This window comes from Hemicordylus capensis, chromosome 1 (genome assembly GCF_027244095.1).
Source record: "Hemicordylus capensis ecotype Gifberg chromosome 1, rHemCap1.1.pri, whole genome shotgun sequence".
Taxonomy (NCBI): Eukaryota; Metazoa; Chordata; class Lepidosauria; order Squamata; family Cordylidae; genus Hemicordylus; species Hemicordylus capensis.
Window position 1 is genome coordinate 89,362,592 of NC_069657.1, and position 27,218 is coordinate 89,389,809.

General features: G+C 43.6%; 1 protein-coding gene across 1 annotated transcript in view; it reads right to left on the reverse strand.

The window, feature by feature from the left end:
• Nucleotides 1–27,218, reverse strand: part of TTC17 (tetratricopeptide repeat domain 17) — a 120,033-nt gene that overhangs the window by 84,002 nt on the left and 8,813 nt on the right. Inside the window, exons 2-9 of the mRNA XM_053259906.1 lie at nt 24,688–24,777; nt 21,807–21,976; nt 19,792–19,903; nt 5,203–5,334; nt 4,386–4,495; nt 1,452–1,596; nt 961–1,100; nt 609–769 (exon numbers count right to left, since the gene is read on the reverse strand). Of these exons, the coding sequence (XP_053115881.1) occupies nt 609–769; nt 961–1,100; nt 1,452–1,596; nt 4,386–4,495; nt 5,203–5,334; nt 19,792–19,903; nt 21,807–21,976; nt 24,688–24,777 (1,060 nt within the window). The remainder of the gene's footprint in view (nt 1–608; nt 770–960; nt 1,101–1,451; nt 1,597–4,385; nt 4,496–5,202; nt 5,335–19,791; nt 19,904–21,806; nt 21,977–24,687; nt 24,778–27,218) is intronic.

Sequence of the window (27,218 nt, forward strand, 5' to 3'; positions counted from 1 at the left end):
AATGGAATAACAGCATTTTAAATATCTAATCATTAATGCTCCAGTTGTGTCCATGCAATACTTGTGCACTTTAGCTGCCTTGGCCAACATATGAAGTTTTTCTAGAAAAACAGATTTATCAACCTTAAGAACCACTTAACAGATATGAGACTATTGCAAAAATGAAGATCTCTATGAACTAACATAGGCTTATGCACATTTAGAATTTCAGAGCACTCAGTGTCTTGGATTTACAAGCTACAATCCAAAAGGGTCATGTATGAACACAAATAATTTCCATGCATACATAGGAAGGGTTACTCATTTTCATTTCAGGCCACAGCCCTTATGCCTAGTGAGATGTTGCTCTACAAGGTTCTCTGACCTTCAGAAGCAGCTTTTGCAGGAGGCATCCTGGAAATGAGCAGCTGAAGAGATCACACAGGACCCTTTAGATCCTGGCCATAAACATTTAAATGAGCAACATCATAGCCAGATAGAGCAGTACCTACTGAAATGCAAGTTTTGAATAATAAAAAACATTTCTTCATCAGCAATGTATTCCAAGAACATAATTCCTTGAAAAACCTCATGAATATATTTTGTTATTATGATTATGCAGTAAGTACCTAGCTGAGCTTCTTTTGCCATCTGTGTCTCATGGATGATGTTCCTCAAGATCTGCTCTTCTTGAATGAGCTTGTGCTTTTCTAAGATCTCCTGTTGCCTTAAATAATGGTCATGCTGCTTCTGATATTCCTTCAGTTCATTTAATGTCCGCTGAAGTGATCTGGAAACATTGAAACAACAAGAAAGAGTAAACTCAAATTGCTTTAAATATTCCCCGCCTAGGCTTTAGTTCAAGGTTGGGCTTTTGTTGGATTCCTAAAAGTATTTTAACTAGATGCAATTAAGTAACAGCATATCACCATGTGACTAACCCATCTAAGTCTTGCTTAATTTTTAGGTTATGTTTGTTACCTGTGTTGAGCCTCCAGTTTCTGCTCAAGCTTTTGCTGACATAGGACAGCATGCTTTCTTTTTATCGCTTGCTCAAACCCTGGTTTGGCCTGTAAAGCGTGATCATAACACAGTACTGAGTGGTTGTATTCCCCAAGCATCTGAAAAGGGATTGAGAAAAAAGTTAGCCACATTCAAAGGATATTAAAAATCAGTTTTGAGCTTCTTTATACTTAATCGTGTTTCCTTTACTCTGAAGTAGAATTCTATTTGATAGATACATGACCTACTTTTATGAAACTCTCCAACCCCCAAAACAAAGACCCCCCAAATGAAGAATTGTCAGAGAAAGGCTTTTTATCTACCAGTTTAGAAATCAATTCTTCTGAAAAGGAAAGTGAATCTAATCATTCTTGTCCTGAAGATGCATCTGTCTGACTGCTTGATTTTTAATAGAGCTAACACACACAATACAACCACTCTAGATGACTGAAAAGCAAGATCTTATTTACTGCATATATGTTTCCCAAAGTATAATAGCTGGTGAAGACATCACTATAATCCAGAGCTGCATGGACCACGATGGCTGCATCAGCAGAGAAGTGAGCTCTGTGTAACACATTGGCCAGGTTTATCAGTGCAATATCTTTATTGTGCCTGAAAGGGAAAAGAAACAAGCAGCCAGTAAGATGTTATTGTAAGTGCTTTTCTAAAGAGCTGGTAAACTTGGCATCTCTGGCTGAAGAAGCAAGGTGACAGAAATGGGAAGCTACCTGCCTGACTCTACTGAAAGATGCATTTCAGACACTGGGCATGCTGAGATACTGGTCTGACTCCATTAAAAAGTGACTCTCTATATCCACATCCTACAAATCTGTACTGCTGTCTTATGCTTTACTGACATATAGTCAACATATAATGATTATAATCTAGGAAATGAGCACATGAATGGAGAATGAGCAGGAATACTCTGAGAAAGTAACTGGATTAGATTCATTTTTTAACTGGTAGCTAGATTAGATAAATTTAAAAATACTGAACAATTCAGCTAATACCTTCACCAGCTTCAAAAACATTTTATATGTAATTTATTATTATTATTATTATTATTATTATTATTATTATTATTATTATTATGTTATCCTAGAGCAGGCTTCCTCAAACTGCGGCCCTCCAGATGTTGCTGAACTACAACTCCCAGCATACCCAGCCACATAAAATTGTGTCTAGGGATGCTGGGAGTTGTAGTTCATCAACATCTGGAGGGCCGCAGTTTGGGGAAGCCTGTCCTAGAGAGTGCCTTCTTCTGAGGAGGTCTGTCTTCAGTTACCACCAGCACGTCTGGTGGTAATTCAGAGGCGGGCCTTCTGTGTAGCTGCTCCTGGGCTGTGGAATGCACTCCCGGCAGAAATCCGTAATCAAAGTTCATTATTGGCCTTCAGGAGAGACCTTAAGACCTATCTGTTTGGCCTGGCCTTCCAGGGTTTTTAAACTGTGAAGGTTTGGCCAGGTTTTCCAGGGTTTTAAAAACTGTTTTAATTGTTTTAATAATGCTTTTATGTTGTTTTTACAGTTTTTGATTTTAACAGTTAATTGATTTTAGTTTTATTTTAATGTAAACCGCCCTGAGCCATTTTTGGAAGGGCAGTATAGAAAACAAACAAACAAGAATTTTAGCTCTAAAATTCCCTCCATCCAAGTTAGCAATTTTAATATCAATAATTTTGTTAAGCATGCATTGATAAAGCGTACTATTATGAAGCAAGTTTTATTCTAACTTTTAAGCAAGTTCTAATATCAGCATCAGTTACAGGGGCTCTTTCTCTATATAGGATGGTCCCTTGACTGAGACTCCCATTACTGATTATTTCACACACGCGCACACGCACACACACACACACACACGCAAATAAAAGTGTAATATTACAGAATTATTTTATGAAATGCAGATGTGTATATTAAGTGCAAACTGATAGAGACATACACACTAAAGTATGTAACCTATGAGTAAAGAGTTCAATGAAAGGGTATATTTGCATTTTAAGCAACTGTGTCGCAAGTGGCACCAATCAGTCAAATAACAGACCTGCAAAACAGAAACACACTTGCCCAATTGTTCTGCAGGGGCAAAGTTTTGTCTGTCATCCAAGGACTTGGCTTTTAGTTCATAGTGTGTATTTGTTTAATCTGTAAGTAAGTTTAGCTGAAGCATGAATTAGTATCATGTGGCAAATAGTTTGGCTAAGCAGTTAGGTAAAAGGAAGCCAGTTTGGCTAAAAGGAAGAGCAGTAAGATATACAAAATACCATTAGAAGAAAGCAAGTTATAACCAAGATACTTTAGTTTTGGTGCAACGAACATTCCAAAGCAAGCAAGAGTGATACTCCCTATACCTTTGCACAAGATTACAACTAACATACATGTATATACTCAGGCTAGCATTCACATCGGTGCTTGTGCAAAAACTCAAGCACAAGCTATTTCCGCCACCCCTTTCAACAGCGTGGATTAGGGATGTGCATGGAACTGCAGCTGGGAGGTTTGAAGGTGGCAGGGGAGGATGCACTTACCCCTCCCGCTGCTTTCCCTCCACCAGCGCTTGTTACTGTTAAGGGCCTTCGGGGCGGCAGCGTACCTCCCTGCCGCCCTGTTGCCCTCCTCGGCCGTAAGTCCTGGGCGCGCATGCCGACAGGAGCCCACGTGCCCGGTACTTCTGGCTGAGGAGGGAGTTACGCTGCCGCCCCAAAGGCTTTTAACAGTAACGAGCACCGGCAGGGAGAAAGCGGCGGGAGGGGTAAGTGCACCCTCCCCCACCCTTAAAGAGGCACCCCCACCCCCCGTCGAACTTCAAACCGGCCCTGTGCTCGAACCTGATCGGAGGCCCATAAAAGGGCCTCCTAGCAGGTTTGTGCACATCCCTAGTGTGGATGTGGCCACATGAGGAGTGGAGAATTGCCATTAACCAAGTGGAAATACCTTCAGAAAGTGGCAGACAGTATCTTCACCCAGCTTGAGAATTTCCGCCTCCCCATGCAGTCACCATGCTGCTTCCCACTCTGTTGCCAAGGATATGACCCTTGGGAAATGGCTTTTTGGTGTCTGAGGGGGTTGTAGAAAGGAGGAGGGAGTGGGGAAAATGGATTGTATCCAGTTGTAAATTGTAGCCAGTTTAGCGTTCACTCTGATTTGCTTCAGGTTAGTTGACAGCACATGTTGAGTGCAATTCATCAGAGATTACTAGTGCAGGTTTGAAACACAAAATGGCCAGCCCTATAGCAACTACATGCAATATGAGAATGAAACTCCACTGCATAGTCACATTTGTCTAATAAACCTAGGCAGGGTGCAACTGCAACTCTTGTTCAATTTAATTTCCAGACATACAATGCACTCTACGATGCTCTGCTAATATTAGGTATATATCTGCTTCATGGAGAAGGCCTCACCTTGAAGAAAAATGGAGAGCCCGCATGGCACATTCCACCACCTGAAATGGTTCATTCTTTATGCGCCAGTAGAAGGAAGCCATGTTATATAATACCCATGAAGAAGAATTCTGTAAAGATCAAACATGTACAAACGTAAAAAACAAACAAATGCTAGCTGAACTTTTACCAGAGGATCAGATTTTGAATACCCTCTCATTTTGTTCTAGACTTCATAATATATGGCAACCACAAGGGCTAGCAACATAAAAACAGAACCATGATTCCAACAAAGATTAGTTGGCCACTAGCCCAGCTCTAATTTTCCATAGCTAATACACATACAGAATCTGAATATACAAATACTCTTCAAATATTGGTACAGAGCATCCAGAGTGGCACTAGCACAAACCATTTCCCCTGCCCTCTCCCTTTTGTTGCAGCTTTGATACTCTTGAAAAGTCATTTCTGAGGCCCTTGGCAATACCATGGCATGCAGCTCAGATAGTTGCAAAGGGAATGCCCAGAAATTAAGTGGAGACACCTCCCATGAGTGAAGCTGCACATGAAGGGGCATCTGCCAAGTTTGGGTGGGGGTGGGGTTTCCCCCTCCCATGTAGCCATCTGAGTCACATCCCATGCTGTTGCTGGGGGTCCCTTGACCCTCAGGAATTCTGTTTTTGGGGACTCAAGAGACTAAACAATAGGGATGGGGCAGGAAAAATGCTTGTGTTAGCACTCTAGCATCACTCTGGATACTACTCAGTACATTAAGGTACTATCAGAGCTCCCAATGCTCCTTTTGGGAACACAACTAAGATGGTTATTATTATCATACCTTCATGAGACCTTCATATATGCGATGGCCTATCTCCTCTATGCTTCTTCCTAACCGTCTGGATAAGTAAGTAAATATAGGATCTTCTTTAGGTAATAAAGGTGCAGAAAGATTAACTCTTTCTTGAATACCCTACGTTTGGAGGGAGGGGGAAATCAACAGTTAAGACATATGCAATCAAATTCTTTAGCATTAACTTAAATAAAGCATGATCTGCGCTCTCATTTCCGTTATTCATTTACAAAGCAAAACTGTATATTCAGGATCTCATCTATTAAGACATAACATCTGTCCTCATAAACCTAAGTGTTTCTTGCTCTAGGGCATCAAAAAGCATCTTGCTGCGAAGAATCAAGCTCTACCTAAGCACATTCACATATTATATTCAAGGCAGTGTCATCTGTGTACAGCAAAACACACAGAGATCTGTATGTAGGTACAGTTATTTGCACATGTTCAGGGCATGTACTGTAGTACACTTCCGATCTATAGCCTGCATTTGAAGGGCCTATACCCAGGACCACTTTTAAAATGTACAGTCATTCACTCACAACACACAAACGTACAACAATGTTTGATTAGAGCTCAAACCTAGCATTCTTTACAGGAATCCCAGCAGTAACATATTTTAGGTGATTCAGCAGGAATTGGTCCACCATGTTTGAGCTGCTCCCCTCTCCACAAATACTATTTAAAGATTTCAAAAGATCTGAACAAACATTAGGACTTATCCATGAAAATTAAGATAATAGATTTAATGCTGCAAATACTAGCCAGTCTATGGCTTTCTTTAAGTTGCCAAAATGTTCTATACTCAGAGTACATGTCACTAGCTCAGGTACAACAGAAGGTGGGTGCATTACTCTCCAAACATTTCAAAGGCAGAGATATGAAAGATCAACTGTTTGGAAAAGTTACAGAAACTATGAAATGCTTCTGGTAGGCTTGCTATACTTGCTGGGCATTGTATACGGTATGCAAGTGACTTCTGCAGTTTGTGGGAAATTTCACAAATGTATAAAATTGGTAGTTATTGAAAGCAAATGATTTCTGCCCAGAAGACTTAACTGTAGAGCTTCTTATACATTAACCTCCCCCCACCCCCACTCCCCGTGGTATAGGTGAATAAATGAACAGGAGTAACATCCCTTGTGGGAGTGCCAATATGACGAAGTATCACAAGAGTATTGCATGGAAAAGCATTTTAATGCTGAAACGTGCTACCATAACGTATTCCATTAATTACAGTGGCTGAAATCCAGGCTAAGTTACTCATAACTCAGGCAGAGCTGAGGGGTTTCAATGCGTGGATGAGACGTTGGTGCCGGGAGGAGGGGTTTAGATTTGTTAGGCACTGGGACACATTTTGGGGCAAGCAAGGCCTGTACAAAAGGGACGGGCTGCACTTGAACCAAGATGGAACCAGACTGCTGGCGCTTAAAATCAAAAAGGTTGCAGAGCAGCTTTTAAAATGACACCAGGGCAACAGCCGATGGGAGCTGGGCAGTATCCCGTTTGGCAAAAGCCATCCTTTAAGGTGTGAGGCTGCAAAGAATTCAGATAAAACAGAAGGGGACAGAGCAGAACCGCATAAAGAGCAGACGGAAGCCTGTGCCAGCAGGTAAAAGAGTCAATAGAATAGCATACATCAGGGGAGAGATTCAGCATATAGGTGCTTACAGTGAGGGAAATAAGTATTTGATCCCCTGCTGATTTTGACCGTTTGCCCTCTGACACAGAAATGACCAGGCTATAATTGGAATGGTAGGTTTATTGTAGCTGTGAGAGACAGAACAACAACAAACAAACCCTCAAAAGCCCAGTGCCCAAAAGTCAGCGATGGATTTGCATTGTAGTGAGGGAAATAAGTATTCGATCCCCTATCAACCAGCAAGATTTCAGGCTCCCAGGTGTCTTTTCACTATATGCAGGTAACGAGCTGAGATGAGGAACACCCTCTGTAAGGGAGTGCTCCTAATCCCAGCTTGTTACAGTACCTGTATAAAAGACACCTGTCCATAGAAGCAAGCAATCACTCAGCTTCCAAACTCACCACCATGCCCAAGACCAAAGAGCTGTCGAAGGATGTCAGGGACAAGGTTGTAGACCTGCACAAGGCTGGACTGGGCTACAAGACTATCGCCAAGCAGCTTGGTGAGAAGGTGACTACAGTTGGCACGATAACTTGCAAATGGAAGAAACACAAAATAACTGTCAATCTTCCTCGGTCTGGGGCTCCATGCAAGATCTCACCTCGTGGAGTTGCAATGATCATGAGAACGGTGACAAAGCAGCCCAGAACTACACGGGGGGAACTTGTCAATGATCTCAGGGCAGCTGGAACCATAGTCACCAAGAAAACTATTGGTAACACACTACGCCGTGAAGGACTGAAATCTTGCAGTGCCCGCAAGGTCCCCCTGCTCAAGGCAGCACATGTACAGGCCCGTCTGCAGTTTGCCAATGCACATCTGAATGATCCAGAGGAGAACTGGGCGAAAGTGTTTTGGTCAGATGAGACCAAAATCGAGCTGTTTGGCATCAACTCAACTCGCCGTGTGTGGAGGAGGAGGAATGCTGCCTATGAGCCCAAGAACACCATCCCCACCGTCAAACATGGAGGTGGACACATTATGCTTTGGGGGTGTTTTTCTGCTAAGGGGGCAGGACACCTTCACCGCATCGAAGGGACGATGGACGGGACCATGTACCGTCAGATCTTGGGTGAGCACCTCTTTCCCTCAGCCAGGGCATTGAGAATGGGTCATGGATGGGTATTCCAGCATGACAATGACCCAAAACACACAGCCAAGGCAACAAAGGAGTGGCTCAAGAAGAAGCACATGAAGGTCCTGGAGTGGCCCAGCCAGTCTCCAGACCTTAATCCCATAAAAAATCTGTGGAGGGAGCTGAAGGTTCGGGTTGCCAAACATCAGCCTCGAAACCTTTCTGACTTGGAGAGGATCTGCAAAGAGGAGTGGGACAACATCCCTCCTGGGTTGTGTGCAAACCTGGTGGCCAACTACAAGAAACGTCTGACCTCTGTGATTGCCAACAAGGGTTTTGCCACCAAGTACTAAGACATCTTTTCTGAAGGGATCGAATACTTATTTCCCTCACTACAATGCAAATCCATCGCTGACTTTTGGGCACTGGACTTTTGAGGGTTTGTTTGTTGTTGTTCTGTCTCTCACAGCTACAATAAACCTACCATTCCAATTATAGCCTGGTCATTTCTGTGTCAGAGGGCAAACGGACAAAATCAGCAGGGGATCAAATACTTATTTCCCTCACTGTATATGCCAATGCCAGAAGCCTCCGAGCTAAGATGGGTCAGCTGGAGTGTTTGGTTGCTAACGCAGAAATAGATATAGTGGGCATAACAGAAACATGGTGGAACAGTGAGAACCAGTGGGACACTGTTATCCCTGGGTATAAACTCTATAGAAAGGACAGGGAGGGGCGCCTTGGAGGAGGGGTAGCACTGGATGTTAAAGAAGGGATAGAACCTAACAAGCTAGAAAACCTAGGTGGACTGGAGTCCTCCACAGAAACTCTGTGGGTGACTATAAAAGGCCGGAAAGGAATCGTGCTACTGGGGACGTACTATCGCCCTCCGGATCATAATGCCGACAGTGACTGGGAGTTGCAGGAGGAAATCAGGGAGGTGTCAAGGAGAGGCAGGGCTGTAATTATGGGTGATTTCAATTACCCACACATAGGCTGGGTAAATTCACATTCAAGTCAGGACAAAGAGGTCAAATTTCTAGATACGCTAAATGACTGTGCCCTAGAACAGTTGGTCATGGAACCAACCAGAGAGAAGGCGACCTTGGATCTAATTCTGAATGACACCCAGGACCTGGTGCGTGACGTCAGTGTCATCAACCCTTTAGGGAACAGTGACCACAGTGCTATCAAATTCAGCATACATGCGGGGAGAGAATCACCAAGGATGTCTAACACAGACATTTTGAATTTCAGAAGAGGAAACTTCTCCAAAATGAGGAGTATGGTGAAAAGAAAGCTGAGGGGGAAAATCAGGAGAGTCACTTCACTCCAGAGTGCATGGAGTTTACTAAAAACCACAATACTAGAAGCCCAGTTAGATTGTATACCCAAAAGGAGGAAAGGTTGCACTAAGTCCAGGAGGATGCAGGCATGGCTAATGGGTACTGTCAAGGAAGCCATAAAAGGGAAGAAGACTTCCTTCCGAAATTGGAAGGCCTGTCCAAATGAAGTGAACAGAAAGGAACACAAACTCTGGAAAAGAAATGCAAGGTGACAATAAAGGAGGCAAAAAGAGAGTTTGAGGAACATTTAGCCAAAAGTATCAAGGGGAATAACAAAAACTTCTTTAAATACATCAGAAGCAGGAAACCTGCCAGGGAGGCAGTTGGACCATTAGACAATGAGGGAGTGAAAGGGATTATTAAGGAGGATATGGAGGTTGCAGAGAAGCTGAATGAGTTCTTTGCATCTGTCTTCACAGCAGAGGATACTGAGCATATACCTGTTCCTGAACCAGGCTTTTTAGGGATGGCGGCTAGAGAGCTGAGTCAGATAGAAGCGACAAGGGATGATGTTCTAAACTGTCTGGAAAAACTGAAAGCTAACAAATCACCAGGGCCGGATGGCATCCATGCAAGAGTCCTCGAAGAACTCAAATGTGAAATTGCCGACCTCCTTGTTAAAATATTTAACTTATCCCTGCATTTGGGTTCTGTACCAGAGGACTGGAGAGTAGCAAATGTAACACCGATTTTCAAGAAGGGATCCAGGGGCGATCCGGGAAATTAAAGGCCGGTTAGCCTAATATCCGTTCCAGGCAAATTGATGGAAAGCATCCTCAAGGAGAAAATTGTAAAGCACCTAGAAGAACAGGCCCTGATGGGAGTGAGCCAGCATGGCTTCCGCAAAGGTAAATCTTGCCTCACCAACCTTTTGGACTTCTTTGAGAGTGTCAACGAGTGCGTGGATCAAGGTGATCCAGTTGACATAGTCTACCTGGACTTCCAAAAAGCTTTTGACAAAGTTCCTCATCAAAGACTCCTGAGGAAACTTAGCGGTCATGGGATAAGGGGACAAGTACATGTGTGGATTGCTAACTGGTTTAAAGACAGGAAACAGAGGGTAGGTATAAATGGAGAGTTTTCACAATGGAGGGAAGTAAGAAGTGGGGTCCCCCAGGGATCTGTACTGGGACCGGTGTTTTTTAATTTATTCATAAATGATCTAGAAGCAGGGTTAAGCCGCGATGTGGCCAAATTTGCAGATGATACCAAATTCTTCCGGGTAGTGAAATCCAAAACGGATTGTTAGCAGCTCCAAAAGGATCTCTCAAAACTGGGGGAGTGGGCGACAAAATGGCAAATGCGGTTCAGTGTTAGCAAATGTAAAGTGATGCACATTGGGACGAAAAACCCCAACTTCAAGTATATGCTGATGGGATCTGAGCTGTCGGTGATGGACCAGGAGAGGGATCTTGGGGTTGTGGTTGACAGCTCATTGAAAGTGTTGACTCAATGTGCGGCAGCTGTGAAAAAGGCAAATTCCATGCTAGGGATCATTAGGAAGGGGATTGAAAATAAAACGGCTAACATCATAATGCCCTTATACAAAACTATGGTGCAACCACACTTGGAGTACTGCGTACAATTCTGGTCACCACATTGTAAAAAGGACATTGTTGAACTGGAGAAGGTACAGAAGAGGGCAACCAAGATGATCAGGGGCCTAGAGCACCTTTCTTATGAGGCAAGACAACAACATCTGGGGCTTTTTAGTTTAGAAAAAAGACAACTGTGGGGAGACATGATAGAGGTCTATAAAATCATGCATGGTGTGGAGAAAGCGGAGAGAGATAAATTCTTTTCCCTCTCACACAACACTAGAACCAGGGGTCACTCCATGAAATTGATTGCCAGGAGGTCTAGGACCAACAAACGGAAGTACTTTTTCACACAACGCGTGATCCACTTGTGGAACTCTCTGCCACAGGATGTGGTGACAGCCAACAACCAGGATGGCTTTAAGAGGGGTTTGCATGACATCATGGTGGAGAGGTCTATCAATGGCTACTAGTCAGAGGGCTGTGGGCCACCTCCAGCCTCAAAGGCAGGATGCGTCTGAGTACCAGTTGCAGGGGAGTAATGGCAGGTGAGAGGGCACACCCTCAACTCCTGTCTGTGGCTTCCATCAGCATCTGGTGGGCCACTGTGCGAAACAGGATGCTGGACTAGATGGGCCTTGGGCCTGATCCAGCAGGGCTGTTATGTTCATAAGCAATCCCATTGAGATTAATGGGATAAGTTAGTCATAATTAACTTGTTCCATTAACTGCAATGGAATTACTCATGAGTAATTTAGATGGTAACTGGATGGCAACCAGCATACACCCAGCAGCCGCTAGAGGGTACTGCAGTCACGTGCAGGCAGCGGTTGCTGGTGTCACGAGGAGCTAGCGAATTCTACCCGAAGCTGATCTGCGCAGGCGCAGAACCCACTACTTATGAATGTTGGAACCACTTTCCAGATCCAATGTTTCTGTCTACCATAGATGTAGACCAGTGGGAGTAATCTTAATACTAGATGTCAAGTGTTACTATAGCTCCCTTGACGCTGGAAGCATATACAAAACCAACCAAGAAAAAAAAGAAGTCTAGAACTACATTCAGTACCACCCTTAACACTGGTGCTATTTAATCATTTGTACCCACTATAAATGCCCAATATGTAACTCGTCTTGAAACTACCAGAAAGAATGTAAAGGAAGTTCAGTTGCCGCTATAAGCTGGTTATGAATCCTACACATGCAGAGAGAAAAATATTAATCTGCAGTTTGTGGGAAATTTCGCAAGTGTATAGAAAAACAGGTTGTTAACCTGTAACTTATGATCTTTGTGGGGATCCATGGTCACTCACAACTGGGTCTTCTGCACCTGTGCAGGAGGCCCGCGGAAAAATCTATAGCTCCATTTAGGCGCTCACTGGCTCTTTAAGGCATAGTGATATCGGAGCCTACAAAGCCAGCTGTAGAGCGCCTTCCTCTTCAGTTCCTGAACTGGTCACTTCGAAGTGACTGACATCATTGTAAGACAGAGAAAAACAGAAGACAATCCACAGCAGCACAGGTAAGTAAACATATCACGTTAAGCTAGCAGAAGGGATGGCCAGGTGGGTATTGCGAGGGATCATGGATCCCCACCGAGATCATAAGTTACAGGTAACCAACATGTTTATCTCTGTAGTGATCCATGGTCCCTCACAACTGCGTGAGTTACTAGCTCCCATAAAAAGGAGATGGGTGCTAACGATTACAGTACTTTCTTCAAGATCGCCTGACCAAAGTTTGCCTCTGAAGCAAAAAGTCCACAGTGTAGTGAAGGGCAAAGGGCAGGTCCGAGGACCAGGTGGCAACCCTACATATGTCCTTCATACTGATGCCCAGCATGTGGGCAGCTGAGGTAGCCATGGATCTAGTGGAATGCGCCCTGATCCTGGAGGGCAGCTGAACGCCTTGCTACTTGTAACAAAAGAAGATCAGTTGAACTAGCCAGTTGGACAATCTTTGTCTTGAAATGGCTAAACCTTTACTAGCTCCTGCATAGGAGATGAACAGTTTGTTAGAATGCTTGAATGCCTTTGTCCGATCTAGGGAATAAAGGAGACATCTGCGGACATCTAGGGTGTGCACAGAATGTTCGAGAGGCAAAGATGGATTATAGAAAAATGTAGGTAGTATGATGTCCTGGTTGATATGAAAATCTGACACAATTTTTGGGCAAAAGGCAGGATCCAGATGCAGGATCACCTTACTCAGGTAAAATTTAGTATATGGTGAGTCAGCCCTTAGAGAAGTGAGTTCACTTACACTTCTTGCAGACATGATGGCCACCAGGAAGGCAGTCTTTAAGCATAGCAACTTTATGGTCGACTTGCCGTCCCATCCCAGGTGGCAAGCGGAGATGGCAACGAGGTAAACCTTAAGGGAAGAGACCCAAACCCTTGAGAGAGCTGAGGTAGAGAAATATTTGGTGTATTGAAGCTTGGAGTGGGTCAAAAACTTTAGTAGACACATAGGACATAAAACGTCTCCATTTCCATCTGTAGTCCCGTCTCGTGGAGGTCTTTCATTTATTAGGATTTCATTTAAAAGTCTAGCCTCCACGCTGTTAGCGAGGGGGTCCAAAGGGCATGGTGTCAGGTCAGACCCCCGTCCCTTGTGAGAAGGTTCCGTTGAGGTGGAAGGTGATGGTAGGAGCCCTTGCACAGCCAGAGCAGAGCCGGGAACCAGGGTTGCCTGGGCCACCAGGGATATATTAGGATGTACTGTGTGAGTTCTTGCAGTATCTTCTCCACCACTCTGGACATTAGTGGAAAGTGGGGGAAAAAGTAAAATATTCTGTCCTTCCATTGCAGCTGGAAGGCATCCCCCAGAGAGTTTGGACCAATACCTGCCCTAGAACAGAACAGAGAACACTTTGCATTCCCACAATTGCAATGCATGGTTATTTACGGACTTAGATACAGTGCCTCCCTGATGATTTAGGTAGGCCATAGCCATAGTATTGTCGATGTGAACCTGAACCATTTGGCCCTGAAGGATGGGTAGGAAAGCCTTGAAAGAGGAACACTGCCAAGAGCTATAAAAAATTAATATGGAGCTCCTGTTGGAACCAAAGGTCCAAAGGCTTCTTGCCCGTAGGGAACCACATTGAGCACCCCAACCCTGCATGGAAGCATTGGTCGTTACTGATATCATGGGGTTCAGTTCTTGAAAAGAGACCCCTTGCGAAAGGGAATCAGGCTGGGACCACCAGAGTAGATCTCGCAAAACATTCTCTGGAATGACTAACCATTTGTTTTGATTGTCTAAGTTTGGACGAAAGACAGACAGCAGCCAGAGCTGTAGTCTCCGCATCCGTAAGCATGTGTTCACCACAGTCATGGTGCATGAGGCCAAAAGGTCCAGCAGGCTTTGGACGGGTTGAGCCCGTTGTCGGGGAGCAGCTTGGAAGGCTACAACCATGGAAGAAATAGTCTACAGGTAAGTATGCACGTCTCTCCTCAGCAAACTTTAGGTTGAACAGTAGAGCAGACCTTTCTTTTGCTGTAAAAAGACAGCCATCTATAAATGGAAAAACAGAGACATCTTGAATGTGAAGGTAGGCAATGACAGCCGCAATGCATTTAATGAAAACTCTACGAGAAGTACAGAGCACTGTTCCCTCTAAAGCGTGCACACTCACAAGTTTTTGGATGTCTGCCCAGTTCATTTTAGATCCCACTCAGGTTGAATCAGGAAGGCCCCATTCAGAATGCACATGCGCACACACTACCATGATACTGCCGCCCAGAATAAAACTCATTCCACACAGAGATGAAAAAAATTAAGGGGGACCACTGGTACAGAGACCGAATGGAAGTACTTTGTACTGATAGGCATTAGTGCCCAGACAGAAATGCAAGAATTGGTGATGTCGAAATAAGCATCCTTCAGGTCTAAGGACACAAACCACTCTTCCTACTGTTAGAATCGACTGTAGGGAAATCATGTGAAATTTGGACATTCGGACAACTTTGTTCAATTCTCGTAAGTCCAAGATGGTGTGCAGCCCACCATCATGCTTTGGAACCTTGAAGTATCTGGAATAGAACCCAGTGTGCATAGAGGAAGGTTGAACTGGTTCTACGGCATCTTTTTGGAGCAGAGAAGTAACCTCTTCTTAAAGGATAGGAGCTGTGTGTGTGTATTTTATGCCTGCATGGGCAGGTAGAGAGTCAGATTCGATAACCACTATGCACAATACCCAGGCGTCTGATGTCACTTGATGCCATGAAGGGAGGAAGGGGGTGAGAAAGGTACCAGTTGAGGGAACAGGGAGAGCTATGTCCAGGTCCAAAATATTAAAATGATTGTTTAGGTTGTTCCTGAGACTTGGGCTTTATTTGTTGGCCCTTTTGTCGCTGAAGGAAAGGACACCTGTTATAAGGCCTGGATCCTCGATGGTAACCCTCCTGATCCTGAGTGGGGCAGGGTTGGTACCTCTGTTTAAAAGCAAAACAATGTCGATGGTAAGATGGTGGCTGGGACTGTTTTGAAGGTCTTAGCGGTATAACAACAACAACAACAACAACCAGACAAACATCTGCCACACAATACACCAGATATAACTGTAGTTGAGAAGAAAGAAAAACAAGTTAAAATAATCGACATAGCAATACCAGGGGATAGCAGAATAGAAGAAAAAGAAATAGAAAAAAATCACAAAATACAAAGACCTACAAATTGAAATTGAAATTGAAAGGCTGTGGCAGAAAAAGACCAAAATAATCCCAGTGGTAATGGCGCCCTAGGTGCAATTCCAAAAGACCTTGAAGAGCACCTCAACACCATAGGGGCCACAGAAATCACCATCAGCCAATTACAAAAAGCAACTTTACTGGGAACAGCCTATATTTTGCAACGATATCTATAACAGCAGCAACAACACTGACAATAAAATTCAGCCATCCTAGGTCCTTGGGAAGGACTCGATGTCTGGATAAAACAAACCAGTCAATAACACCTGTCTGACTGTGTAAACAATTCAACTTCTTAAGTTTCTCCATCATTTCATTGGTGTCTTTTGAAAACAACCCATTGGTGTCTTTTGAAAACACCGTCGAATGCTCAGTCTTTTCCTTCATAGCCAGCTCTAGTGGTGTAGAACGGAGCCAGGCATGTTGGCAAAGTATGATGGATCTTGCTAACACCTTCGATTCTGTCTTGGTCAGGTGTTTGGCCATGCTTAACTGCTTTCTAGTCAAGTCTGCTGACTTAGACAGGGTAGACAGGAACCTGCTCTTAAAAGGCTCAGGTAAAGCAGTAGCCTCATCTTTCAAGCTGTCCCATAATGTCTGTTAGTATTTGGCCATGCAGGCCAAGTAGTTAGCCACCTTGAGAGAGAGCATCCAAAAGAGTAAAATCTCCATGCCATGAAGTCCAGTTTATGGCCTTCCTTATCTACAGGGACTGAATGCTTTCAAGCAGACTTGGTTTGCGGTGCGCTGTCCACTACTAAATAATTTGGTGCCGGATGTTTGAAAAGAAAGGAGCAGGAAGCTTCCTGGACCTGATACAGGCTCTTCATTTTTGCAAGGCAGAGTAGAGGCCACTGGAGTTGACCAAGCAGCCTTAGAAGCAGCCACCAGGGATAGAAGCATTGGTAGCATGGTGCAATGTGCTACAGACGTGGTAGCCAGGTCACTGTATACAGGATCTGTAACAGTTTCTTCAGGAGGAGAAACTTCTAGGCACAAAGCCCTTGCCATCTCTTGGATTTGCACTTGATAAGATTTAGTTTCTTCAGAAGATGAGTTTGATAGTTCCCCACAGAGTCATCGGGTTAAGTCCCCAGAGGAACCTCAGAAACATCAGATGGGTACGAGGATTACCCATCGGAATCAGGGTCCTGTGGAACAGGGTCCCTTGGTATAGGCTGTGAAGGAAGAGCTGGTGATGCAGGCACAGAAGAGGGTGCAGAATGTACAAGGTCAGGAACTACTGGAGAAGGCAGTTGTTGTTCTGTAGGTTCAGGAGCAGGTGACACTGGCAGCACTGGCATGGGTGGAGGGACGCTAGGCAGTGGTGTGGCAGTTAGAGAAGGTACAGGTGGTAATACCACAAATTATGCAGTCGAGTTTCCTGCATTTGGGGAAATCACAGGGGTCAGCACACCTGGAGCGCAATGGATGAGCTTTACCCTGGGAAAAGGTTGGAGAAGGTGTAGGTGGTTCCACTCTCTTGAAAAGATCGGCAGCTTGTACATCCAAGGAGTCAGGTATATCCCTGAGACACATCATTTTCTAGAGTCTGTATTAGAGAATATCATAAGATAAGGCAGGTAAATTATACATGGAATGCGAAGTCGTTCCCTGGCTCTGAGACATGTCAAATCAGAGCCTCCCAGAGAACTATTCTAGTCAAGGCGGTCAATAGGAACATGGGTGGCAGAAAAATGGAATCTCTCCTTCCAGGGTACAAAGGAAGGGGAGTTCGGTGTGAAGGTAGTAAGACCACCTGTCGGTGTCTTAGGGATTTATACAGGTGACTGTGGCTCATCCCCACCAAGCCCTTCTGATAATAAAACCTCCTTAAATGTAGTATCTGATGGAGTAGAGTTCGTGAATCCTAGAAGGCACTCTAGTTCTTTGCTGAGTAGCACATGCAACGCAGGAGAATATATCAAGGACGTTACTGGTACAGCTGGTGAATGATGAGGTGAATATGCAGGAGTCGAAGTGTGAGAAATAACAATCAGTGATGGTGGTGCCAAACTAAAAGGTGAAATTCTATTGGTAATCAGAGCCGAAGAAGTCATATACGTCGATGGCATCGAGGTCGGAACTTTTGATGATGATGCATGTCTCGGTGCTGATTGTACAGTTGATGTCGAGGTCCTTGACGTCAAGCCAATGCCAATCAGTGTCGACGGTTCCAAAGATCCGGGCGCCAAAGAGGTTCTCGGAGTCGAAGTCCTCGATGCTGATCAACATCAATGGTTCTGAAGATCTTGGCACTGACAAGGATCCCGGCATCGATGATATCAGAGCAGTCTTCAATGATGAGGTGAATACGAAGTCCCAGGCTAAGCCGATGAAGGCAATGGTGTCTTTGCCGATGGAGCAGAGCCCTTTGAAGTTGATTTAGACCTATCTAGGGATGTGCCTGGACCAGTCCAGAGGCCATTCTAAAGGCCTCCGGACCAGTCTGGACCTGGGCGGTTCAGTTCGGGTGGGGGGGGGAGTTGCGTTAAGAGCGGGGGGCGGGTTTACTTACCCCTCCTGCCGCTTTCCTGCTCTGGCACCCATAATTTTAGTAGTAATTGGGGCGGCAGGATACCTCCCTGCCGCCCCTTCCCCCTTTCGCTATGAAAAGCTCCCAGGAGTCCTCTGTGCGCGCACGTCACAGAGACGTGAAGTACGCACACAATGTGCATACGCAGAGGACTCCTGGGAGGTTTTCACAGCGAAAGAGGGGCCGCCCCAATTACTACTAAAATTACAGGTGCCAGAGCGGGAAAGTGGCGGGAGGGGTAAGTAAACCCTCCCCCCGCTCTTAAAGCAACCCCTCACCCCAGTGCCGGACCGCAGTTTGGAGGTTCTGTGCACACCCCAAGACCTATCTGGTGCCGAGGCCATTGTGGTCGAGGTCGCAGGAGGAGGATCTCTCTCCTTTTTCTTGTGGGGCTCTCCGGAGATCATGCTTATGCATACAAGATAGTTCCCGTCCTCTTTCCTGGGGCTTTTTAAAAGCAGACGGTGCCGAAGCCATCAAGGTCGACGCCGATGGTGCTGATCAGGCAGGCACCATGGTTTTGGGTGGGCATGGAGGACGGAGTATATTCTCATACAAAGAAGCCTTGAGGCGAAGTTCCCAACTTAGGTGGATTTTCTTTTTAGAAGACAGACATACTTTTCAAGCACTAATATTTTGCGAGTCACCCAGCCAGATGAGGCCATCAGAATGCCCATCGGAGGAAGGCATTGTGCCCTTCCAAGTAGTGCATCCTTTAAAAGTTTTAGGATTAGACATATTTGAGTCCGAAAACTGGTCCAGAGTTAGCCAAAAAGTCAGAAGTAAAATGCCAAAGCTGAAGGTAAAAACTAAGCAAAATCCAGAAAAAACAGTGCATGGTCAGAAAAATGAGTAAGATCAGTCAAACTGATCCAAATACAAAGAGAATAGTCAGAATTATAAAAACACAACTACAATCTCTACAGCTGGCTTTGTAGGCTCTGATATCACTATGCCTCAAAGTGCCAGTGAGCGCCTCAATGGAGCTATAGATTTTTCCGAGGGCCTCCTGTGCAGGCGTAGAAGATCCAGTTGTGAGGGGCCATGGATCCCTACAGAGATTTGATAGTTACTGAAAGCAAATGCCCAGTAACAATAATAAGGCAGGACAAGGAATAAGGGCTGCAACAGGATGGCCCCTACTTGTTATGCTGCAAGACGTAATCAACATTGGCAATATGATCTGTAGAACTGTATTAATCTATCCATTTAAACAAGCCCAGATTCTGTATTAATTAAAAATTCTCCACTAAGAATACATTATGAAACATCACCAATGTGTATGTTTGTTTTTTTCGAGGTGATTTATTTCCCAAAAGTTACAGAGAATTTTGAACATTTTTGACAAATATTTAGGGAGTGAAAGGAACTGAGAAATGGAAGGGATTAGGCTACCAGGGTGAGGGGCGGTGGGAGGTGGAATTGAAATGATAGACATAATAAAAGGCCAGAAAGTTGAACCAAGAACTAAAGGTCTACCCCACATCACAAGAAAATCTTTCCTGCCCCTGATTTCCGAGTTTCCCCCAGCTACTCCACAAATCATGCAGCCACAAAACTCATAAGCCTGCTTTAAGAGTAAAATAAAAACCGGACTCTTAAGATGCCAATTTTGCTTCAGATAACATGTTTTATACTTGAGATGAATATACAAAAGTAGTTTTGATTCCCAGAAGGTACTTGGTCATCTTGGTAAGAAGGTCAGATCAGAGGTACAGTAGTGGAAATCTACACAACTGATTACTTACCCTTAAGTGCTGGAATGCATGAATGCTATATGGAAGATCTAGAATTTTTGTACATTCTGGCTCTTCTAAGTCTGGTGGTAAAGGAGATCTTGTGTCTACACAGTCTTCAGGACTGAAGTCAAAAATCAAAGTATGTATTACAATATTTGTTTGCAGTTGAAAAAAAATCACGAAAAACACAAACTGGAGTAAACAATAATTTGAGAGAGATGTTTAAATTTAGTAAAATTGGGCATTCTTTTTTACAGACTCAAGGGTTCAACCTGTATTAACAACATCTCTCCTGAAGGCTAGAAACCAGTTATAAATCTTTTCCCCAGAAAACACACACAATTAGATTCATATTAGGATCCTCTAGTGATGTATTTTGAAAGGTATGTTCTTCCTCAATGATGAACTAAAAGCAATAATGATGTGAATAAAAGTAATCTTTGTTCAATGACAGACCAACATTGAACCAAGTCCAAAATTATATCCTGTGTTTTACAAAGCTTGGGAATGTCTAGAATGGATGGGTACATTTGTCGCAGTAGACAACGTAAGGACTTGAGAGCATAAAGAAAAGCTGCTCAATACATTAACTTTTTGCCACTTACTTCAATTCAAGTTTAACAGAATGCTCCCAGTGGCATTATCGTGACCTCAAGCTTTTTTGTCATTACTAGTAGCTTTTGATCCTGAGAAGCTATGGATAGACCTCTGCAGCTCCAGCAACCGAAAACTACTACTAGTCAGCAGGATGATCATTTCATGAGAAATTCAAGGCACACTTTTGAGAATCTCTCAAACTGACAGTCAATACATAATCTGCATAAAATCTGAATGACTACAGTTTTTGCCAAGCCTATGGTGCTGGACAAATTCAGTTTAACCATTTGCTGCTTTTCAGCAGTTGTTGCCTTTATATGGGAACTTTAGTCTAAGCTGGTTTGCAATCTCCATTGTTTTCCACCTCAGCAAACCTGAGTTGGGAGATTACAATTCCTATTACACATACTGAGAAAGACAATTCAGAGAATGCAACTGATCCAAGACCTCCAACTGAGACCATGAACAAGCTGACATATGAAACTATATCCCCAAGGTCCTGGGAGAAGAGCTGGTCTTGTAGTAGCAAGCATGACTTGTCCCCTTTCCTAAGCAGGGTCCATCCTGGTTGCATATGAATGGGAGACTACATGTGTGAGCACTGTAAGATATTCCCCTTAGGGAATGGAGCCACTCTGGGAAGACCATCTGCATGCTTGCATGCAGAAGGTTATAAGTTCCCTCCATGGCACCTCCAAAATAGGGCTCTAAGAGATTCCTTCCTGCAACCTTGTAGAAGCTGCTGCCAGTCTGTGTAGACAATACTGAGCTAGATGGACCAATGAACTGAATTAGTTTATGGCAGCTTCCTATGTTCTGGTGTCACTACTATGTTCTTAATGTTCCGGCTAAATCTTCCAAACAGTAGGAAGGCCAAAGGCCCTTCTACTAACTCATATTTTAAACATCAGCAAAAGTTCAATCTACTGTGCTTTCAACACTGCCCACATCTCTTCAAGTTTATTTCTCCAACCACAAGACTACATGTAATGTATTTGTTAATATTCATGCTCAAATACTCAGGATTCCAAGATAAATCTAAGGAGTGTAGGATGAAGGGAGGGGATGTAACAGATTCTATGCTCTTCACACTAACAACTAAGGTGTTCAAAAATCTCTCACTGAAATGATCTGTGCCTACTGTTAACAATAATAACCTCCCCACCCCATGCCACAAAACTGCTGCAATTTTAAGATTATAGAATTATTTAAAAATATTTATATACTGCTTCTCAACAAAAAGGTTCTCAATGCAGTTTATGCAGCAAAAGACATGAAAAAAGGTTCCCTGCCCCCACAGGGCTAACAATCTAAAAAATTAATCCAAGCTTCCTAATTGCCCAAGTGAAGGTTGCTATGGTCCTACAACCCCCTCCACCTGAAATTACAATTAATATAGATTCCTGTATAATTAATCATCTCACTACCTGATATCTTTGCTCTCCAAGGTGATGTATGTGCCATCATAGAGATCCAAATCACCCAAGGGCACTTTTGCTTTAATGCAGTCTGGATCTTCTTTATTATGTCTTTGTTCCAGTCCTGTGTCTCTGTCTTCATTCTCCTCTATATGGATCTTTTGAGCAACTAATTGTTTCTACAAGAGACAAAAAATAAAATAAATAAAATAAAATAAAATAAATAAATAAATAAATAAAGTAAAATAAAATAAATAAAGTAAATAAAGTAAATAAAATAAATAAAGTAAATAAAGTAAATAAAATAAATAAAGTAAATAAATGTGTGCATGCCACATCAGACAAGGTTTTTTTAAAACCCTTAACTAAAATATTTATCATCTCATGTATTCATTATTAAAAACTCAAGTGTTTAGAATAGCACATCCTGAGAATTTTGTTCTCATGAACAGCTGGGCAATGAGGATGTGGCAGCTGTCTAGATCTTTATTCAAAAGGAAACAATGAATCAATTCATTGCATGTAAAGTGTAGAAATATAATGGCTAGAATCCAGAAGGCACATTGAGTGTGTGCGACACACTTCTGCAAGCTGCTCCCCCACCAATTTCTGCCGATTCATAAACGATTCATAAACGATCTTGTTCATAAACGATCTAGAAGTTGGGGTGACCAGCCAAGTGGGCAAATTTGCAGATGACACTAAACTATTTAGGGTAGTGAAATCCACAATGGATGTGAGGAACTCCAAAAAAAAAGATCTCTCCAAACTGGGGGACTGGGCGACAAAATGGAAAATGCGGTTCAATGTAAGTAAGTGTAAAGTGATAAACATTGGGGCAAAAAACACCAACTTCACATATACGCTGATGAGATCTGAGCTGTTGGTGACTGACCAGGAGAGATATCTTGGGCTCACTGAAAATGTCATCTCAGTGCATGTCAGCTGTGGAAAAAAGCTAATTCCATGCTAGGAATCATTAGGAGAGGGATTGAAAATAAAAATGCAAACATTATAATGCCCTTATACAAATCTATGGCGTGGCCACATCTGGAGTACTGTGTACAGCTTTGGTCACAATATCTTAAGGAGGATATTGTAGAACTGGAAAAGGTGCAGAAGAGGGCAACCAAAATGATCAGGAGCCTGTAGCACCTTCCTTATGAGGCTAGGCTACAGCATCTGAGGCTCTTTACCTTGGAAAAGAGGCAAACTAAAGGGAGAAGTGTATAAAATTATGCATGAAGTGGAGAGAGCAGACAGAGAGAAACTTTTCTCCCTTTCTAACAACACTGGAACCAGGGGTCACCCCATGAAACTGAAGGTTGGGAAATTTAGGACCTACAAGCCAAAGTACTTTTTCACACAGTGAATAATTAATCTATGGAATTCCTTGCCATGGGATGTAGTGATGGCCACCAGCTTGGATGGCTTTAAAAGGGGTTTAGACAGATTCATGGAGGACAGGTCTATCAATGGCTACTAGCCTGATGGCTGTGGGCCATCTTCAGCCTCAGGGGCACAAAGCCTCTGAATACCAGTTGCAGGGGAGCAACAGAAGGAGAGAGGGCATGCGCATACCTCTTGCCTGTGGGCTCCCCAGAGGCATCTGGTGGGCCACTGTGTGAAACAGGATGCTGGACTAGATGGGCCTTGTGCCTGATATAGCAGGGCTGTTCTTACGTTCTTATGATTCCCTCTCCTGCTCCACATCCCATTTCATTTTGGATGGTCATATTACCCTCAAGAACAGTTGGAGGAGAGGGGGCTCACACAGAGAACATGGTACAAAGGGAAGGGAAATGTTGTTAAGCAAGCAGAGCTCCACTGGTGTTTCTCTAGGTCCAATACTATGGTTTTCAATTATATATAAGGAGTATGGACAATCATCTAAGCCATGATCTCTCTCTCTCTGTCACTAATCCCATGAGTGGGAGCTCTCGTGAAAGTTCACAAGCAGCTGCTGGATAGTAGCAGGGATGGGAGGCTGGTGGCCAGGCCAGTTGGTGGGTGGGGAGGGAAAGCGGCGGCCAGGTTGGCTGGCCAGCGGCGAAAGAAAGTGGCAGCCAGGCCAGCTGGCTGGCAGGTGGTGAGGGAAGGTGCAGGTGGGCGATGAGGGAAAGAGGACTGGGAGGAGGAGAACTGACTGGGGCTGAAGACAAAATGAAGATGGCGGGGTGCAGGGAATAGGGAGAACTAGTGGTGCAGATGCTCTGCACTGGATCAGCTAGTTTATTAGATTATTGCAAATTAGCTTGGTAGAGCTACAGGTCTGTATGCTCCATCTTCTCCTATTTTGCATGGCAATGAAAGATCAAGAGCTTCCACTTCCTATTTTTCTATTTCAAATTAACCAAAGCTCTTTCTTGAACTAAAAGGTACTTTGCTTAGTTTTAACTGTAGTTTGTTCAAATACAAGAATCTGAAGACAACTTGATCTTGGTTTGTCTGAACAAACCAGAGTTAAAAACTATGGTAATCTCACATTTCCAAGTTCGGATGATACAAATGTGGTGAGTTTAAAATTAGAATTAGAAGCTTTTGGTTTCCTCCTTTGGCACACAGGGGAGAGGAGCAGAGCCAGTGGTTTTCCTTACTCATTCCTGATAATCTAAACTATTATTTAGATGACAGTCTGGACGTGCTCATGCAGACATTGCAGCAGTACTTAAAAGCAAGGCTTAAGAGATAGTAACATGCCAACTGATTTTTTTAAGGTATTTATCCTTATAATCCTTATAATTTATCCTTATACAAATGATTGGCACTTAAGCTTCCAGAATAAATATGATCAGTTCTCCAAATGCATAAAACTTTACCAGGGAACTAGCAATCATGCTTCTTGTTTATAAAGCAGGCTTTCAAAATTAATTCTTTACATCAGCCTCACCTCCAGCTCTTTGAGGTAGTTAACAGTTGTTTCCTGTCTCATTAGGATTACTAAATCATGAGGATGCTTCAAGTTCATTGGTGAATCAACCTGAAAGAGAATTCAAAGTAGCCAGCGTTATACTTAAAAAACAAACAAACAAAAAAACTGTTTTAGCTGATCAAAATTACAATTATTCAGACATGATTATCAGCTGCATAAAATTGAAGTTGAATTTCTTAACTATATTGGATCAAATATTGCTATATTGGATCAAATATTACTCATGACATTTCTTGTTTTAAAGCAGAACTGGAATCCTAACAAAACTGCGCCACTACGGTGAGAGACAATAACTGGATGATAAGTTGGACGATGCTATCCACCAGCCCCAATTACCATATGATTTATTTATTTTGACATTTATATCCTACTCTTCTGCCAAGGAATCTTATGTTTATAAGGCTTCTTAGTTATGTTTAGCATGGTTATGACTAGCCACACAACAATCCTGTGAGGTAGGTTCGGCTGAGAGAAGCAACTGGCCCAGAGTTACCTAGAGAATCTCATGGCTGAATGGGGATTTGAACGCGTGTCTCTTCAGTTCTAGTCCAACATTTTAACCACTATACTACATTGGCTTTCATGAGGAACAGCATGAGAGTGCATGTCCCATTTGGAATAATCACATGGATTTGTCTGAATCCCCATGATTTAAATACAACACTAAAAATCACATCTAGACTATGTGTGAGGAGTAGCTCAGGTGGCTTGCTGGCCCAGGCAACTATGCAAAGGTGAATAGTTAAGTGGGATGTATGTGCTTATACCCCTCATTACATGGATCCCAACACAATGTTCTTCTGATACACTGCCCAAACATTTTTGATCATGTAAAGGTAAAGTGTGCCATCGAGTCAGTTTCAACTCCTGGCAACCACAGAGTCCTTTGGTTATGTTCGGTAGAATACAGGAGGAGTTTCCCATTGCCGCCTCCCACACAGTATGAGATGATTTCACTGCTGCCTGATATAGGTGTTTCCCATAGTCTGGGAAACATACCAGTGGGGATTCAAATCAGGAACCTCATGCTTGATCATCAAGTCATTTCTCCCTGCACCATTAGATGGCTTCTACTCCAATATAAATCCTAGGGAAAAACAGGGTAACTAACTTGAAAGAATTATAGTTATTGTTATAAATAAATAAATAAATGAATAATTGTTATCCAGTGCACTGAAAACTTGGATGAGATAACTTCCTGTCTAAAAACCTGAGGCATGCTGGGAATATCCACTATTCTAGGATGGGCTCCGATTACGGTGGGAAAAGGTTGTATAAGGTGTTTAGAAACATAGTCCCCATTACCAAAATATTATATACAGAGACAACTAATCTATATATTTAATTCTCTTAGCAGGCATGCGTGCCCAGGATTTGGCAGCGGAACTCTCGTGAGAGTTCTTGGCATTGGGCGAGAGTTCAGGGCAAAAAAAAATGGCAGAGGATGGTGGTGGCGGGCCACAAAACGGCCTGAGGAGGCGGCAGCAGGACGATCTGGGTAAGGGGGAGGAGGCGGCGGCAGCAAAGCCCGGCCTGACTGCTGGGGGCGGGAGGCGGCAGCAAGACGGCAGGCCAGACGGTCCTCAGTAAGGGGGAGGCGGCAGTGGCAAAGCCTGGCCTGGCCGCCAGGGGTGGGAGGTGGCGGTGGGATGGGTGGCAAGATGAGAAAGTGGCGGAGAAGCAGCGGAGAGACTGGAAAATGGGTGACTGGAAAAGAGAGACCGGGGCAGGAGGGAGGGAGGGGGAACAGCCGGCCCCAAATAGCACACAGATGCTCTGTGCGGGTAGGCTAGTCTTATATCTATATCCCAAAGAGCTGCGGTTGAGATGGAAGTACCAGCAGGCACGTGTAATCTACAGGTATGGCAGCTTCATAAGAATCTAGATGGACACCCAGCCCTACCTTTAAAGGGCCCCCAAAACCCCAAATTCAATGGAGCAGAATGATAATGGACTCAGAGGACATAACAGTCAACCAAATAAGCAGAGCTAACTGAACCCAGTGGCAAGGAGTGCAGCGGGGTGGTGGTGGCGGCGGTTAAAGAAGAACAAAAAGAGTGGGAAGTTTCTCAATTTGAGGAATACTCCTTCAAGGCAGTCACAACCCCTTCTGCCTCTGAGGGGAAAGGTGTTAAACATATGCAAGCTCTTCGTGCGCGCCCTTCAAACCCCATAAAAACGTGCGTGCGCGCTCTCTCTTGAGGAACTGAGGGGGAAGTTGTGCACAAAATCCCTTAATTTGCTGATCACTGTATTGTACATGCTTGCACGCAGTCACAAAATAAACGAACAACATCCAGCATTAGATATGACCTACTCCACAATTTCTATACTGCAACATTTTGTGTGGCTCCACACTTGTAATAAATGTTATTCTTAATAATTCAGGCATTTGTTGTTCCCAGACAATAGTGATGATACTTTTAGGGACCTGAGGGGCTCCAGAAATTCTGGAGGTCTTCAGAAGACTAATTGCCAAAAGAATGCAG